The 15,672-nt window shown below is 37.3% G+C and overlaps 1 protein-coding gene across 1 annotated transcript in view; it reads left to right on the top strand.

Annotated features, from left to right (window-relative positions):
- PTPRJ (protein tyrosine phosphatase receptor type J) overlaps positions 1 to 15,672 on the top strand; it is a 108,564-nt gene that overhangs the window by 86,605 nt on the left and 6,287 nt on the right. Inside the window, exons 13-24 of the mRNA XM_067462612.1 lie at positions 123 to 251; positions 1,762 to 1,966; positions 2,102 to 2,226; positions 2,898 to 2,985; positions 4,773 to 4,814; positions 7,295 to 7,382; positions 8,007 to 8,097; positions 10,617 to 10,690; positions 10,802 to 10,936; positions 12,075 to 12,194; positions 13,224 to 13,384; positions 15,164 to 15,299. Of these exons, the coding sequence (XP_067318713.1) occupies positions 123 to 251; positions 1,762 to 1,966; positions 2,102 to 2,226; positions 2,898 to 2,985; positions 4,773 to 4,814; positions 7,295 to 7,382; positions 8,007 to 8,097; positions 10,617 to 10,690; positions 10,802 to 10,936; positions 12,075 to 12,194; positions 13,224 to 13,384; positions 15,164 to 15,299 (1,394 nt within the window). The remainder of the gene's footprint in view (positions 1 to 122; positions 252 to 1,761; positions 1,967 to 2,101; positions 2,227 to 2,897; positions 2,986 to 4,772; positions 4,815 to 7,294; positions 7,383 to 8,006; positions 8,098 to 10,616; positions 10,691 to 10,801; positions 10,937 to 12,074; positions 12,195 to 13,223; positions 13,385 to 15,163; positions 15,300 to 15,672) is intronic.

The following is a 15,672-nucleotide window of genomic DNA, read 5'->3' as shown; positions in this document are numbered from 1 at the left end:
AGTAATGAGGGTACAAACAGAGAGTGTTTCTTCATATTATGGTCAAATAAACATCTGAGTATTTTCTGTTAAATTGTATTTCTCTCTCCCTTTTAAGCTCATGGCTGTACTTTCTTTTCCAGATCCCCCATCACCATCTCAGCCACCTAACATTGTAGCAAGAAGCCACTCCTCTTTGAAAGTTCAGTTTGATAACTTTAATTCAAGTAATGGACCTGTAACTGCTTATGCAATAATTGTCACAACTGCAGGTAAAAATATTGTGTACCTAGGTTGACCATCCTGTCTTGAACTGAAAATTTTCGATCTTTTTTTTTAAATTAAGAGAATAAAAAGTCAAGAAATCAACTTGTTTCAATATGTATATATTGCAGAAAACATTCCTTCTCACTTTTGACAATTATCGAATGAACAGCAGCATTTCTCTGTATCACCCACCTGCACCATTGTCCCATTTTGTTGGTAGAATCATAATACAGAAATGATATTTGAATAAATATGACATTATACATGTTTCCCATTCACGTTTCTGTGGGTGCTTTGTCATCTTGAGTCTATCATCATGAGACTGAACATTCATTCTGTATTGAAAGGACTATTCTAACAGTTTTGGACTGTTTGAAAATTCCTCTGCTCCTACCCTGAAGAATTTTCCAATATAATAAGTTTTGAATGATTCTCAAGTGTCTACTGCCATCATAATATTTGTTATTTGCAGCAATGCTCCTTATGCCAACTGAGGTTATGATAGATCATTGTGCTACTGGATCAAAGTCGGGTATACTTTTTGCCCCCTAAGACATTTCTTGGGTACATGTTAACTCTCATCTTAGAAAAAAAAACACCTTGGTATTAAGAGAGCTTTGCCTTAAAAATTGGATTGGAACATCATGGGTAGGGATGGGAGAGACTGCATTCCTTGCTTTTCCATTGAAACCTATTGCATACCCTTGGGGAGAGTCATACTCTCTCAGCCTCAGAGGAAGGCAATGGCAAAACTGCCTCTGAAAAAATCTTGCGCAGAAAACCCCATCAGAAGGTTGTATTTTTGTTGCCATAAGTCAGAAATGACTTAAAGGCTCACATCAACAACAAATAGATACAGAGTACATATGCCAGTGAAAACTAAATACACTTAATATGAGTAAAAATATTGCAGATAATGTGTATATTGGGCATATTGCACACATGAATCCATGTATTAAAAGAGACATAAGTCAAATTGTACATGAATTTTCAAAAAGAACTCACACAGAGACAGAAATGAAGCAAAGTTAATGTAAAGAGGAATAGTAAGCTAAGAGAAATTTTCATTTGATAATGCTACTAAAAGAGTTCAGATATCTGTATGGGATCAATTATGGGCTGGAACATTTATTTCATTTTCACTCTGCACTGTTGAGTTAACAACTAAAGACAGTTCTGAATTATGAAGAATGGTATTATTGAGGTTAATTAATTCACTTTGTGAATATTTTTTATGCATCTGAAATGTGATGAGCAGATCCATCTGCCAAAATGCCAAGACATATTATGGAAACTGAGGTGAAGAGTGAGATGGTGATTGCAATCATTCACAGATAAAAGAAAATCTTAAAAATAGTAAATACTGAATATTTTACCAAGTACTTTGATTTTGTATAATTTCATTTTGATGAAAGGTTAGGTGCATTTCACCACCAGTGTATTCAGAGGTCATAGCCTCTGTTTCAATTTTTGCCTAATAAATTATATTATGATCTGATTTTATTTTTCATATAGATGTAGCCTCTCCCGAATCCTTACAATATACCTATGATGATTTCATCCAGAAGAAAACAAACTCTTACGTTGCTTCTGTCATCACAGCCAAGCAAAAGCATTCATCTTCCTTCCACAGCAGTCAACCTTTTGACAGTAATATTGGAGATGGATCTAAAGTCTATGGTTATGTCAATGGGAAGCTAGAGCCTCTTGGTTCATACAGGTACTTTTCTTACATTTCTCACTCTATTTTCATAAATCTTGTATATAAGCAAAAAATAATAAATGAGTAATATACATTTCCCATTTATCCGTATATAATATAGCTACCATTTTTCTCTCCCCTATCTTTCATCAGGGCATGTGTTGCTGGTTTCACTCAAATTGCTTTTTTGAATAAGACTGTTGAACTCATCAGCAAGGAGGAGAGTTACGTCTCATTTTCACCAGTTTCAGACTCTGTCACCTTACCTCAGAATCCAGGTATCAAGATGTTGTTGCATCTGCTCTTGTGAACCCAATTCTGTTCTCTTTTTGATATCTGACCAAAGTACCCATTAACTTTGACTAGATTGGATTTAAACACTATACTATAAAAGAGAAGCTAGAAAAAGAAAGTAATTTGCTGGAGTTTAGAAAGCTTGGGAAAGTAAAATGTTTTCATGTTTACATCAGCATGGTAGACATGAGGAAATTCTTCTTTGATATGAAACCAGATCCAACTTCCACTTGATCAAATTAATTAATTTTCTTCCTTTTGTATTTGATAATTCCTTTTAAAAAGACTTTTGGAGTTAATACAAGGTTAAAATTTGTACTGGAGGCTTATTCCAAGAGTGTGAAGCCTTTGCAAAACCTTTTGAACTCCAGATCCCACAAACCTTTAACATTTGCCTTGCTGGTTGACACTGCCTGGCACTGAAGATCAAAACATCTGGAAAGCAAAACAAAAATCCCATCACATTGAGACTCCATACTTAACACAGGCACCTAAATAAAACCTCAGCTCCAAATTCACTGTGAAACTCTTGATAACCAGAGAAGTAAAACTAAGTATAGTTGACATTCCTTGAAAGGTACGTTTGACACTTACATTTTTAGAAGTGTTATGAATCACCGCAGAAAAGTTACTGTTGTTTCTTTGTCTTTTCAAGATGTCATCATAGGAGCTGTTGTTGGGTGTCTTCTGGCTGCAATCGTGATTGCTGCAGCAGTGGGATTCATCTTCTGGCAAAAGAGAAGGTATATTTATTATTTCGAGATGTTTTACCAAGAGGCACCTGGGTTTAATATTTCATTATGGAAATATCTATGGATTCTATTTTGCATGTTTGACAAAGTCTGGATATGTCTCTACTAGATATCCTAGACTAAAAACACTGGGAATTATTTCTCTACTTCTGGGGGTGAACAAAGTGTAGGCCATGGGCAAATGTAAGCCTTGGGGAGTAGAAAAGGGAGTTCAGTGATTGTTTGCAAAATTTTTGCTGCAGAATGCTCCCTTCCAGAGGGTATGGAATGCATTTCCATCTTGTTGGCAAAATCCCTGGGATCCCAAGGTCAAACAAAATTATTACAAACGTTTTCAATAAATGTTATTTTGCCCCAAAATGCCATCTAGGAGGGATGGGAAGTGGATGTCTACCATGTTTTGGTCCATTGTGTGCCAATTTAGGCCTTCATTTGAAAAGGAAGTGACTTCCTCTCCTTGTTGTTAAAAAAGGCCTCAGTTCAGCCTAAAATGCCTTTCACATAGTGAAAACGATCCTGTGTCTCCTAGTGGGCATTTGAGGGGAAATAAATTGTGTTGTACAGTGGGTGGCAGCCTTGCAAGGTCCCCTATGCTTCCACAGTTCCACTGCTTTTCTGCATAATATCTCAGGATGCCCAAGACAGAATTATCAACTCCACAAAACTAGAACATTCACATTTTTAAAGATGAGACAACTAAACCCTCTTTCACTATGCCCCTAAATAGATTTCAAAAAGTGCACTGGAATCTTCCACTATCAGTTGCATTATAGTGATAAGGCCAGCTAAGGAATAGCTAGTTTTTGAAAGTCACAACACCTTAGTTTTTATCATCAGTGTGTAATATTTGGAGTTAGAGAATGGGTACAATTTAAATTGCTCAACTATACACAATTGACCTAGTAGGAGTTAAGGTGGCTGTTCTTAGAAGCTACTGTCATACTGTCAATTTTGTCAGATTTTAATGTCTAGAATTAACTACTATGTTATTAACTGTAGGTGGAATCCAAATTTATATTGTAAGGCTTATTCTTCTCTTTCAGAAGGTGAAGAAGTGAGAGCCACAGTGTAAACATTTGATTGATACTTAGTTATTTCTATCCATTTGCTATATATACATGTGTATACGTTGAAAAAGTTGTAGCAAATGACCACCCCAAGGCCCTGGGGCTACATAAACAAGTCAGTGCTGGAGTAGAGACCCAATGCAAAGGCAGTAACAATAGGCAAGAAGCTCCAATCCAATTACCTTGTCTTTGCCCAAACCAAAGAAAGAAAGAAAGGCATCCTTCCCTCATTCCTCACTTTCTTTTTAGACCTGAGCAGAGTTCAGAAGCAACATGTGGCAGCCATTTTAGATGCTTGGGGTGGAGCAGACTGATGGCAACTATTTATGTTGTTGTTTATTCGTTCAGTCATTTCCGACTCTTCGTGACCTCATGGACCATGTGGCCAGAGCTCCCTTTCAGCCGTGGCCACACTCAGCTCCTTCAAGGTCAAACCAGTTACTTCAAGGATACTATCCATCCATTTTCTCCTTGGTCGACTCCTCTTCCTTTTTCTTTTCATTTTCCCCAGTATCATTGTCTTCTCCAAGGTTTCCTGTTTGCTCGTTATGTGGCGATTTATAAGCCATTTATAAGAAGGGCTTTTTTTTTGCAAAGATTTGTCTGTACTACAGTGGCCATTTTGCGGTTGCATTTTGGGTTTGATTTGACATAAATGTTTCAAAGAATGGGGTAACAACCAATTTTTTTTTTAATTTTCAAATTTTGCAGGCATGGTGGAAAAAATAACGAAGTGCCATTTTCTCCAATTGAGTAAGTTGATTATTGCTGTCTTTGTTTCACAAGTTGTAATGAATCAGTAGTAAATTATTGGTTTCTGTATTGGCCTAGTTAGAAAAATCATGTAAATTCCGTAACACTCCCAGTGCTTTAAAAACATATTAACTATTGTGTGTATGCCACGTGTGCATGACTTCAAGTTGCTTGCCAATTTATGGCAACCTCATGGATTTCATTGTGTTTTTCACAGTTTGTTGTTGTCTTCCTCTGAAATGTAACCTATCACACTTGATATTGCATGGTGGTTTCCCATCCAAGTACTAATCAGGCCAAACCCTGCCCTATCTTCCAAGATCTGGTGCCATCCATGTATTTCGACCTAAAATTAGGCTATTAAGGCTCTAATGTTACTCTCTAAAAATGCCCCTCACACAATTGCTAATTGTGAGAATAGCATCCCATCTATTTTGGATTTTCTGGAAAAAGTGTTTGTGTTTTTAAATCTTCCTGGGTGACAAATTTTTTCTCGTCATCATCATCATCATCATCATCATTTTATTTCTTAATTAGTCGCTCTCCACCAAGGTGCTCCGAGCGACTTACAATTTAAAACAGTTTATACACAACATAAAACATTCAATATAAAAACATTCAGTATAAAAACATTCAACATAAAACATTCAACATAAAACATTCAACATAAAAACATTCAGCAGTGACTATGGCAAAATTTGATCCGGTTACTTAAATGCACAGCCAAACAGCCAAGTCTTGAGCGCCTTTGCAAAAGGTCGCAACTCCGACATTGCTCTAATATATGGAGGCAATGAGTTCCACAGAATTGGAGCATTGATCGAAAAAGCTCTACACCTTGTAGCTTCCAAATGTGCCTCCCTAGGACCCGGTATGTAGAGGAGATTTTCCTGGGTGGATCGAGGTGACCACTGATGGGGAAAAGGAATGAGGCGGTCCCTAAGATATAAAGGTCCTTGGACATTTTGAGCTCTAAATGTCAGGATCAGTATCTTGTAAGAGATCCGATGTTCTATTGGTAGCCAATGCAGTTGTTGCAGAATCGGTGTAATATGGGATCTTATAGATGATCCCGCTAGCAGCCTGGCTGCTGCATTTTGGACCATCCAAATCTTCTGGGTCGTTGACTTCGGAAGGCCAGCATATAAGGCATTGCAATAGTCCAACCTCGTGGTGACTGTTGCGTGGATTACTGTTGCCAATGCTTCTACCGAAAGGTAGGATGCCAATTTCCTTGCCTGGCGAAGATGAAAAAAGGCCTGCTTACTTATGGCAGTGATCTGGGCCTCCATCGTCAGCGATGAGTCCAACACAACCCCAAGGCTTTTAACAGTGACAGATGGAACCAGAGCTTCCCCATCGAAATCAGGCAGAGACTGGGTTAATTCTGGCGGCTGGCCGGGCCAGAGTATCTCAGTTTTTGCAGGATTGACTTTTAGTCTGCTTGCTCGTAGCCAACTCATCACTGCTTCCAAACACAGCTTAAAGTTCTCAGGAATCGCAGTTGTTCCAGGTTCGAGACGAAAGAGTAGCTGGGTATCATCTGCATACTGGTAGCACTCTAGGCCAAAGCTCCGCACCAGTCCAGCAAGTGGACTGAAGAATAGAGAGAAAGGGACACAAGTTAATAATTGGGAATAGTAACGATAGAACATAACTATGATCCAATCATTTTCCCAATTTGCATTTTGCTATAAAACTTATTTGAGCAGACTCAGGGAGAAAATTGGTGTTTATTGTAATTTCTGCTTCTCTAAACCCTAAATATTATGTGCAGATGTTGTGTTCCACCAATAAAAGCTTATAACTAATGTGTGCACTGTTTTCCTTTTCCCTTTCTTCTTTCTTTCCAGACCTAAAAAGTAAGTAAATAATTTACCAAACCTTCAATAAATAATGAACTCAGCCACGTATTACCATTCTCTAGAGTTTCTCAGAAAAATTTTGATTTTTGATCAAATGTTTCATGTTACCTCCTTTATATGTTTACTGTGAGGGTATCTTCTGGGGTTTGTTTTTTTTTAAGAAATCTGAATTGTTATAATCTTTAATACTATAATATGTTACTATTTAGTTCCATATAGTTACACTCCAGTTCTAGGATTGTTACTCTAAGAAATATGTCAGTATTCATGCCTGGCTGCTGTATGTGAAATTTCAATGCATAATTAAACAGTCTTCAAAATGCTGCAGGAATTTTTGGTCAAGATCCAAGTAGAGATTTCTATTGACAGATGTGTTTCCGCCAGCTGAATTGGAAGGAGAGAGTCTCCTTCTGAGCTGCAGGGCTAGAAAACGGATTTTGTGTGGAAGACAGTTAAGGAGTACAGAGGGTCTAAAGCAGGGAGAAGAAGGAAAAGTTGTGCTGGCAGTTAGTTGAGCCCTAACATGTTATTGGCTGCAGGCCTTTGAGTTTCAGGCAAAAGTAGTATGTGACAGACCATGATTGGGTACTACAAGCCTTTGTTTCTTTGTTGCAGATCAAAATTAATTAAAGTTGAAAACTTTGAGTCTTATTTTAAGAAACAAAAGGCTGATTCAAACTGTGGCTTTGCAGAAGAGTATGAGGTATGCATTCGACCTTTTCCTCTGTTACAGTGGGGTTTTGTTTTTGTTTTTTTGACAGATTAGAGATATACTTAAAATTTCAAGAGAGTCTTTCACATTTGCAAATGTAGAATATACATTTATTGCTCTGTTTTGTTACTTTTCTTCTTAGCATAGAGGCCTATTGGGGGTGGAGACTACTCAGCTTAACTGATCGGAGGCTGGATGGCCATCTGTTGGGGGGGCTTTGAGTGTGCTTTTCCTGAATGGCAGGGGGTTGGGCTGAATAGTCCTTGGGGTCTCTTCCAATTCTATGATTCTATGATTCATATACATCTGGAAAATATTATATATAGGGCTTTTAAAAAACCATCTTTGCCAAATGAAGACAATTGGGTTTAAGAGAGCTAGGCACTGACATGTCTGTGCTTGTATGGGTTGGCCTAATAAAAGTGTTAGCATAGGCACTTGGGTGTGGATATGGATACATAAGCACATTTCCATATAAAGAAAACTGCTCCCCAAACAAATAATTTTCAAAGACTCTTCAAATATCACCATGTAGACAAAATGTCTATGTGAATTGTTCAGGACCTGGAATATGCATTGAGATAATTTAATATTAAATATTTCTTTTTGCTGTAGGATCTGAGGCCAGTTGGTGTCAATCAGCCCAAATTTGCAGCTGAAGTGCCTGATAACAAAGGAAAAAACAGATATAATAATGTTTTACCATGTGAGTTCTTCAAGGCTTTTGTATATTCAACCTATTACTATTTAAATTAATGTAGCACTAACACTGTACTAGGCCTTCTATTTGCAAATTGAGGACATTTAGATAAAACACAAATCTGGCAGTTTTATATTCCGAGAAACATTTTTCTTGAGCAGAATTTTATAAGGATGTAGCCCTAACTTTCTGGTCCATTTGTTGTTTTTAATCTCTCAAACATGAGGTGAACTCCCACTGCAGCTGAACCGGTTTCCAGGTCAGTTCTGGTGAGGAGCACTGGGATGTGATATGGCAGGGCGCTTGGTGTGATCCAAAGGGACCAGAATCACTTCTGGATTCACATCTTATTTTCACATGGAATTGTTTCATATGCCATCTTAAGGACAGTTGTTGAAATAACAGGGGTTTATATGGCTTTTAAAAATATTAATTTGTTAATTCCTACACACATTTCCATATTGTACATGTATATCTTGGCTTTCCTTTACAAAATAGTACTTAAATTGGATGGTGAATGCAGTACTGGTTGATTTTTCACTGCTTTAAATGAAGTACACGTGAAAGCGAACTAGTAGTCTTAGTAGACCACAACCTGAACACTAGTCAACAATGTGACGTAGCAGGTTAAAAAGCCAATGCAATTCTAGGCTGCATCAATAGGAGTATAGTGTCTAGAGACCGAGGAGAGTCATAGTCCCATTCTATTCTGCTTTGGGTCAGACCGTGCTTGGAATAACACTGTTCTGGGCATCACAATTCAAGAGGGATATTGACAAACCGGAACATGTCAGAGGAGAGTGACCAAACTGAGAATAGATTTGGAATCCAAACCCTTTGCAGAGTGGCCTAAGAGTGGGTACATTTAGCTCGGAAAAAATAAGGTTAAGAGGGAATATTATTGCTATACTTAAATATTTGGATGCTTGAATGTCATAATGAGGAGAGAGCAGACATATTTTCTGCTGCTCTAGAGACTAGAACAGACTAGAACACAATAGAGCAATGAATTCAAATGGTCAGGGGGGAAAAAGATTACACATAAATATAAGGAAGAATATCCTGATGATAAGAGATGTTCGCCAGCAGAATATGCTGCTGCCTCTGAGCATGGTGGAGTCTCCTTCTCTGAGGGGTTTTAAGCAGAGGCTGATGGCCATCTGTCAGGAGTGCTTTGATTGCATGTTCCTGTATGGCCACATGGAGTAGGATTGGATAGTGGTTTACATCTCTTCCAACTATTATAATTCTAAATGACATCTGTGAAACTAAAACAGTGAGAAATTCAACAAGTACAAGACAGTATAATTTATTATTATTATTTATTTACTACATTAATATCCCACCTTTCTCTCCCCCACAGGGGGATGCAGAGCGGTTCACAAAAGGCAGCAATTTGATGTCATACATAAAAATAAATACATAAATACAATAAAAATACAATTAAAACTCAAAGAAAAATAACAGCAGTATTAAAACAATTATTAAAATCACATCATCTAGAGTCAAATCCAAGGCCATTTCATGAAAAGTTAATTCAATATTGTTGTTACTCTTGTTGTTTAAGAAGGAGAAGAAAATTAGAACAAATCAGGAGAGTAATGGGTTATCCATTAAAAGCAGTGGAGAACAAAATGGGTTGCAGGTTGCTGTGAGTTTTTTGGGGATGTATGGCCATGTTCCAGTAGTACAACTTGATAAAAAAAATCACAGCAACCCAGTGATTCTGGTCATGAAAGCCTTCAACAACACAAAAAGGGTTGTGTTATCCATAGATAGTAGGGCTGATGATTCTTGAAACTACTTGAGGAAGATATTACATTGACAAGCCATTGCTATTGAAATAGTGGCCACTGAACTGTATGTATAGCAGTTGCTAGACATGCATAATTGTAGCAAATCCTAAATTGAAATAGTGGCCACTGAACTGTATGTATAGCAGTTGCTAGACATGCATAATTGTAGCAAATCCTAAATTGAAATAGTGGCTACTGAACTGTATGTATAGCAGTTACTACACATGCATAATTGTAGCAAATCCTTTGCAAACCTTATTCCAAGACTCTTGTAATACCATTCTGTAGTAAGATTAGTGAGACATGAACTAATTTCAACATAATTTGTTGAGTATGACTAATTTTCTCTGGATTGTGGGCAATTTATTGGGAAGTGGAAATGCCTGTACTGCTGTTCAGCTTCAATAATTAAGATTAATTTTATTATTAATTACAGTACTTAGCCAAATTCCTTTATCTTATAGTTGGTTTTTCCAATGAGTACATTTATTTTCCTGTGGATTTTCTTACTTTGTATGTTCTATGCTGTTTAAGAAACAAAAGGAAAAGATTATGATACTAAATTATTTTGCATTTGCAGATGATATTTCTCGTGTTAAACTTTCCACTCAGAGTCATCCAGGCAGTGATTACATTTATTTTCCTGTGGATTTTCTTACTTTGTATGTTCTATGCTGTTTAAGAAACAAAAGGAAAAAATTATGATACTAAATTATTTTGCATTTGCAGATGATATTTCTCGTGTTAAACTTTCCACTCAGAGTCATCCAGGCAGTGATTACATCAATGCAAACTATATGCCAGTAAGTTGTTTGGATCTGCCACTATAATAATTATGATAATGATAATGCTTATAAGTTAAATATTTATAAAATACAAAGGAGGTCTGAAGATGCCTTTTTTTTTAATTATAGGGATACAATTCAAAAAAGGAGTTCATAGCCGCACAAGGTCCTCTGCCCACCACTGTGCAAGATTTCTGGCGCATGATCTGGGAAAAGGATATTTATACCGTGGTTATGTTAACTAAATGTGTTGAACAAGGCAGGGTAAGGATTTACCTATGAATATTTATTTATATATTTACTCGTTCATTAAAACCTTTATATCCAGTTCTAAATCACAAAATCTCAGACCAGCATACAAATAAAATTAATTTAAAATACTTTATGAAAATATAAATTTAAAACATTTGTGTGAAGTCATTAGGCCTCAAAAAGCTTTTATTTAAAATCTTGGGGTGGGAGGGGTTAACATGGTGCTGGAATAATACTACAGAATATTGTGATGCAGGTACACAGTTCTGTGTGCACAGGTGTCATTAAAACATATGTTTATAAATGTATATTTATTTTTATCTCATTTCTACAACTTACAAAGGCTCCAAGTTTCTGAATAGTTGAAACCCAATATGTAGTGATTCTGGTGGTAAATGAATAAGTGGTGCTCAAATAAAAATCAAGATATAGGACCTGCCCTTAATCTATCACATTAGAAGACAACTTGGTGTTTCAGATTTCAAGGTGGAAAGAAAAGATAGCGGAAGGAAACCATCTGGGCTGTCACCTGGTGCTTAGACCTCTGTCTGGCCCATTTCTACTTGGCTTGGTTCTCCCTGGTTCCAGTCTTTATAAAACGGATGCTGAATTTGTCTGGAGATATCTTTTGGCCCCTTTCCAAAGCTTTTCTTAGATTAGCTGATCGTATCCAAATGCTTCCACATGCACCTTTGTACTCTCACGGATGTAAAGCCAATGTCCTCTCAATGTAGCATGAATATCTGCATACAAATCTACTTATATGCTGAGCCATATACCACCACAGTTTTGATTGCCTGTAAAGCCCACCACCACCTTGTGTAACCTTTAGATGTTTCACGGCAAGCAGACAGGATCATACCCAGTCACAAATTAATGACTGCTCTCATTTCATTCTCATCATAAAACCCAGAATGGCCATGCAAGGATGTTTTGGGGCCTTACAGTAAGTCGGTAGGAATTGCCTTTGGGCATTACAGTGGGAGACAGGGAATACCAACCCCCCAAACTAAACTCTTTTGTTCACATATACACTCAGTGTAAATTTGACCTTGCTGAGTGTTTTAGATTTATTGCACTGATTATCCTGAAACTATTTTTCTTGATTATTATTGTAAGATATAACACAGTTCTTAATCTATCTTTCTAGACAAAATGTGAGGAATACTGGCCAAACAAACAATCCAAGAGCTATGGAGACATAACTGTAGCCATGACCTCAGAAATTGTCCTTCCAGAGTGGACAATAAGAGATTTTTCCATGGAAAAGGTGAGTTGTTTAGAGTGGAATTCTTGTCATTGCTTTTCCATAAAAAGGAAAATAAAATCCAGAAAAACAGTAACCAAAATTATTAAGGGACTGATATATTAAATGTTTCTAGTGTTACTTATACTCTTATTGATTGATTGATTGATATATTTATTTATTTTTAGGTCAGTTTATGCTTTGACTTCTCTCAGAAAGCTGGGGGAGAAACAACAGAAACATATTAAAACTCTGAAAACTTGAGGTGGTCGAAGTCATACTTCCTGAACTCAGTTATCTGAAATGCTTTGCGCCAGAAGTGTTTTAGATTTCATATTTTTTCCCCAGATTTTGGAATATTTGCCTATACATAATGAAATAACTTGGAGAAAGGATCCAAGACTAAACATGAAATTCATTAACATTTTATATACACCTTATGCATAGTAATAGTAGTAGCAGTAGCATTTTTACTTTGCTTTTTCCCCAGGACATATAGCTTGAAGGTAATTTTAGGCACAATATTTTAAATTTGTAATCATTGTTCATGACACAGAATTTGTATATCAATATATACAAACATTCTATATCAAAATATACAAATGTTGTGTCATGCATAATGATTACAAAACAATAACCACCAGAAAACAATGTTGTTACTATCTCAACTACCCATTTTTGAAGTATTTCAGATTTTGGAAGTCACAATAAGAGATGCTCAATCTGTATTCCTATTTCCTTTTGCACCTGGAATCACTTTTAGCTTCTGTGTGCCTGCCTTTTCCATTCTCACAAGACATCCTTCTAATTCATATTGCCAGTGCCTAGTACCATAGGACCTGACTCTGCTAGACATTACAGGCAATCTGCCGCAAGGGAATGTGCAATCACAATTCCCTTGTGGTGGATTGTCTGTAATGTCAAACTGAACCCTTGCTAGAAATATTGCCTACACACAGAGGATTGCTGGGAAGCAATTACAGGAACTATTTAACTATAAATGCTTATTAGTACTATTGTCCTGAATCTTACCTCCTTATTTTCATTTGTAAGAGCGATTCATCGGAAAGTCACCCTGTGAGGCAGTTTCACTTCACTGCCTGGCCAGATCATGGCGTTCCGGAAACGACTGATCTCCTCATTAGCTTCAGGCACTTAGTTCAAGAATACATGAAGCAGAACCCACTGACGTCTCCAACTCTAGTGCATTGCAGGTACAAAAATTGTCTTCCCTTCCTTTTTCAAAAAAGCATTTTTAAAATGTAGTTCTTTACCACTATGTTTGGAGAGGTAGGAAGACCATTGTAAGCCATTGCATTCACCACTAAAACCCATAGTAATTATCTAGTAACGTCATTGTGATATTCAATGAGGGAGTTCACATGAATGAAAGACTAGGGCTGGGAATATCCAGGTCCAAATCTCCAAGCAGACATGAAACTCACTGAAGTCACTCACTTTCACTGGTAGAAATAATGCAGCTTGACACCACTTTAGCTGCCATGACTTCATGGTATGGAATCCTGGGAATTGTCATTTTATATGGTCTATGCCAAACTGTTGCTGCTGTTGTTGTTGTTACTATTTATGCCCCGCTTTATCTCCCCCAAAGGGGATTCAAAGCAGCTTAACAAAAAAGCATAATCATAACCCTTTAAAATATATAAATATACGAACATGATTAAATATAAACAGTATTTAAAATTCCCAGTTAAAAACAATTAAAACAAATTCAAAATTTAAAACCTCAGCATCCCCTGAATTGATTTTAAACATCTTCATCTTTTAAAGCCTGCCTAAATAAAAAGGTTTTAGTCTACTGCCAGAAGGACAGCAGGGAGGGGGCCATTCTGGCTTCCCTGGGCAGGGAGTTCCAGAGTTGTGGAGCAGCCACCAAGAAGGCCCGATCTCTCTTTCCCACCAACCAAGCTTCAGAGGTGGAACCATGAGAAGGGCCTCTCCTGAAGATCTCAGGGCCTGGATAGGTTCGTACAAAGGGGTGAAGTCAGCCAAATAACCTGGACCTGAACCATCTAAGGCTTTAAAGGTCATAACCAGCATTCTAAATTGTGCCCAGAAACAGACTGGTAGCCAGTGGAGCTGCTTCAACAAGGGGGTTGTCCACTCCCTGTAACCAGCCCCAGTGAGCAACCAGGCTGCCGCTCTTTGGACCTGCTGAAGTTTCCAAGCACTCTTCAGAAGCAGACCGCGTAGAGAGCATCACAGTAATCCAGATGGGATGTAATTAAAGCATGTACCACCGTGGCCAGATCTATATATCTAGGGATTTCATAACATTGAGCCATGGCCTAATTAAAATGGTGTAAAATTGCCTTAATTATACAGTGTAGATGCGTCCTTAGTCTCAACTACCTCGCAGGTTGTTTGTAAAGATAAACATGAGGAGAAGAACCAAATACATTCTCTTGACCTCCTTGGAAGAAAGGCAAGCTAATACATTAAACCAGTGGTTCCCAACTTTTGGGCTGTGGCCCAGAAGTGGACCGCAAGAATGAAAAGTCCATGAACCTCATTTCTCTTTATTTATTTTATTTTATTTTATTTTATTCTATTTATTTTATTTCTGCTGCTGTCCACAGAGCTGACCAGCCCTGCCCCTTTTGGTACTAATGTTGGAAAGTGGGCCCTGGTCAAAGTGGGCTCTGGTCAAAAAAAGGTTGGAAACCACTGCATTAAACAAACAAACAAACAAACAAACAAAATATGATATAAAATTGGTATTCTTCTCTCCGTGTTTTGCTTCATCCTCTGCCTCCCAGCCCACAGAATGCAGGAAAGGAAGGAAATGGTTTTATGGTAGTTATACCCAGTACAAGATAGATTATGTGCATTTTCCTGCACCAAGAAAATCAAATTATGCTATGTTGTAATCCCAAAATAGGGCTATATGTAAGGATTTTATGTGGAATATTTCAAAAAGATAACTGAAGACAAATATGAAACCAATCTGTGCCTAATATTTTCTCTTGTAGTGCCGGTGTTGGGAGGACAGGAACTTTTATTGCAATTGACCGTTTGATCCATCAAATGGAGATGGAGAATACAGTTGATGTGTATGGTGTCGTATATGATCTTCGCATGCATCGGTCCTTAATGGTGCAAACAGAGGTAGAACAGACTGCTCTCTTCACAATGCAAAAGAATGACTGACCTGTTGGAGAGTGAATAACTGTTTCCCATTGTTTCAATTGAATTGAACTCTGAAAGCCTTTCCTTAAAAGCCATTGTTATGTACAAAGATGTCAGGATGATCTTTTCCCCTGTTTTGTTACCATTGCAAGTTTTAGAACTAAACTTCTGAACAGTCAACTTTGAACTATTATTTCAACTTGTGGTACAATCCTTTTTAACTTCCCAAGAGTTTAAAATAACATATTTTGTTATCTCTTTCAGCATCAAAAACTGTTGGCCAATTTCTAAACTTTTTTGAACTTATTCCTTGTTCAATATTTTGTATCTGTCTGTTCTGATATGCTTTTCC

This window comes from Anolis sagrei, chromosome 1 (genome assembly GCF_037176765.1).
Source record: "Anolis sagrei isolate rAnoSag1 chromosome 1, rAnoSag1.mat, whole genome shotgun sequence".
NCBI lineage: Eukaryota > Metazoa > Chordata > Lepidosauria > Squamata > Dactyloidae > Anolis > Anolis sagrei.
This window is presented reverse-complemented; position numbering and strand designations above follow the sequence as displayed.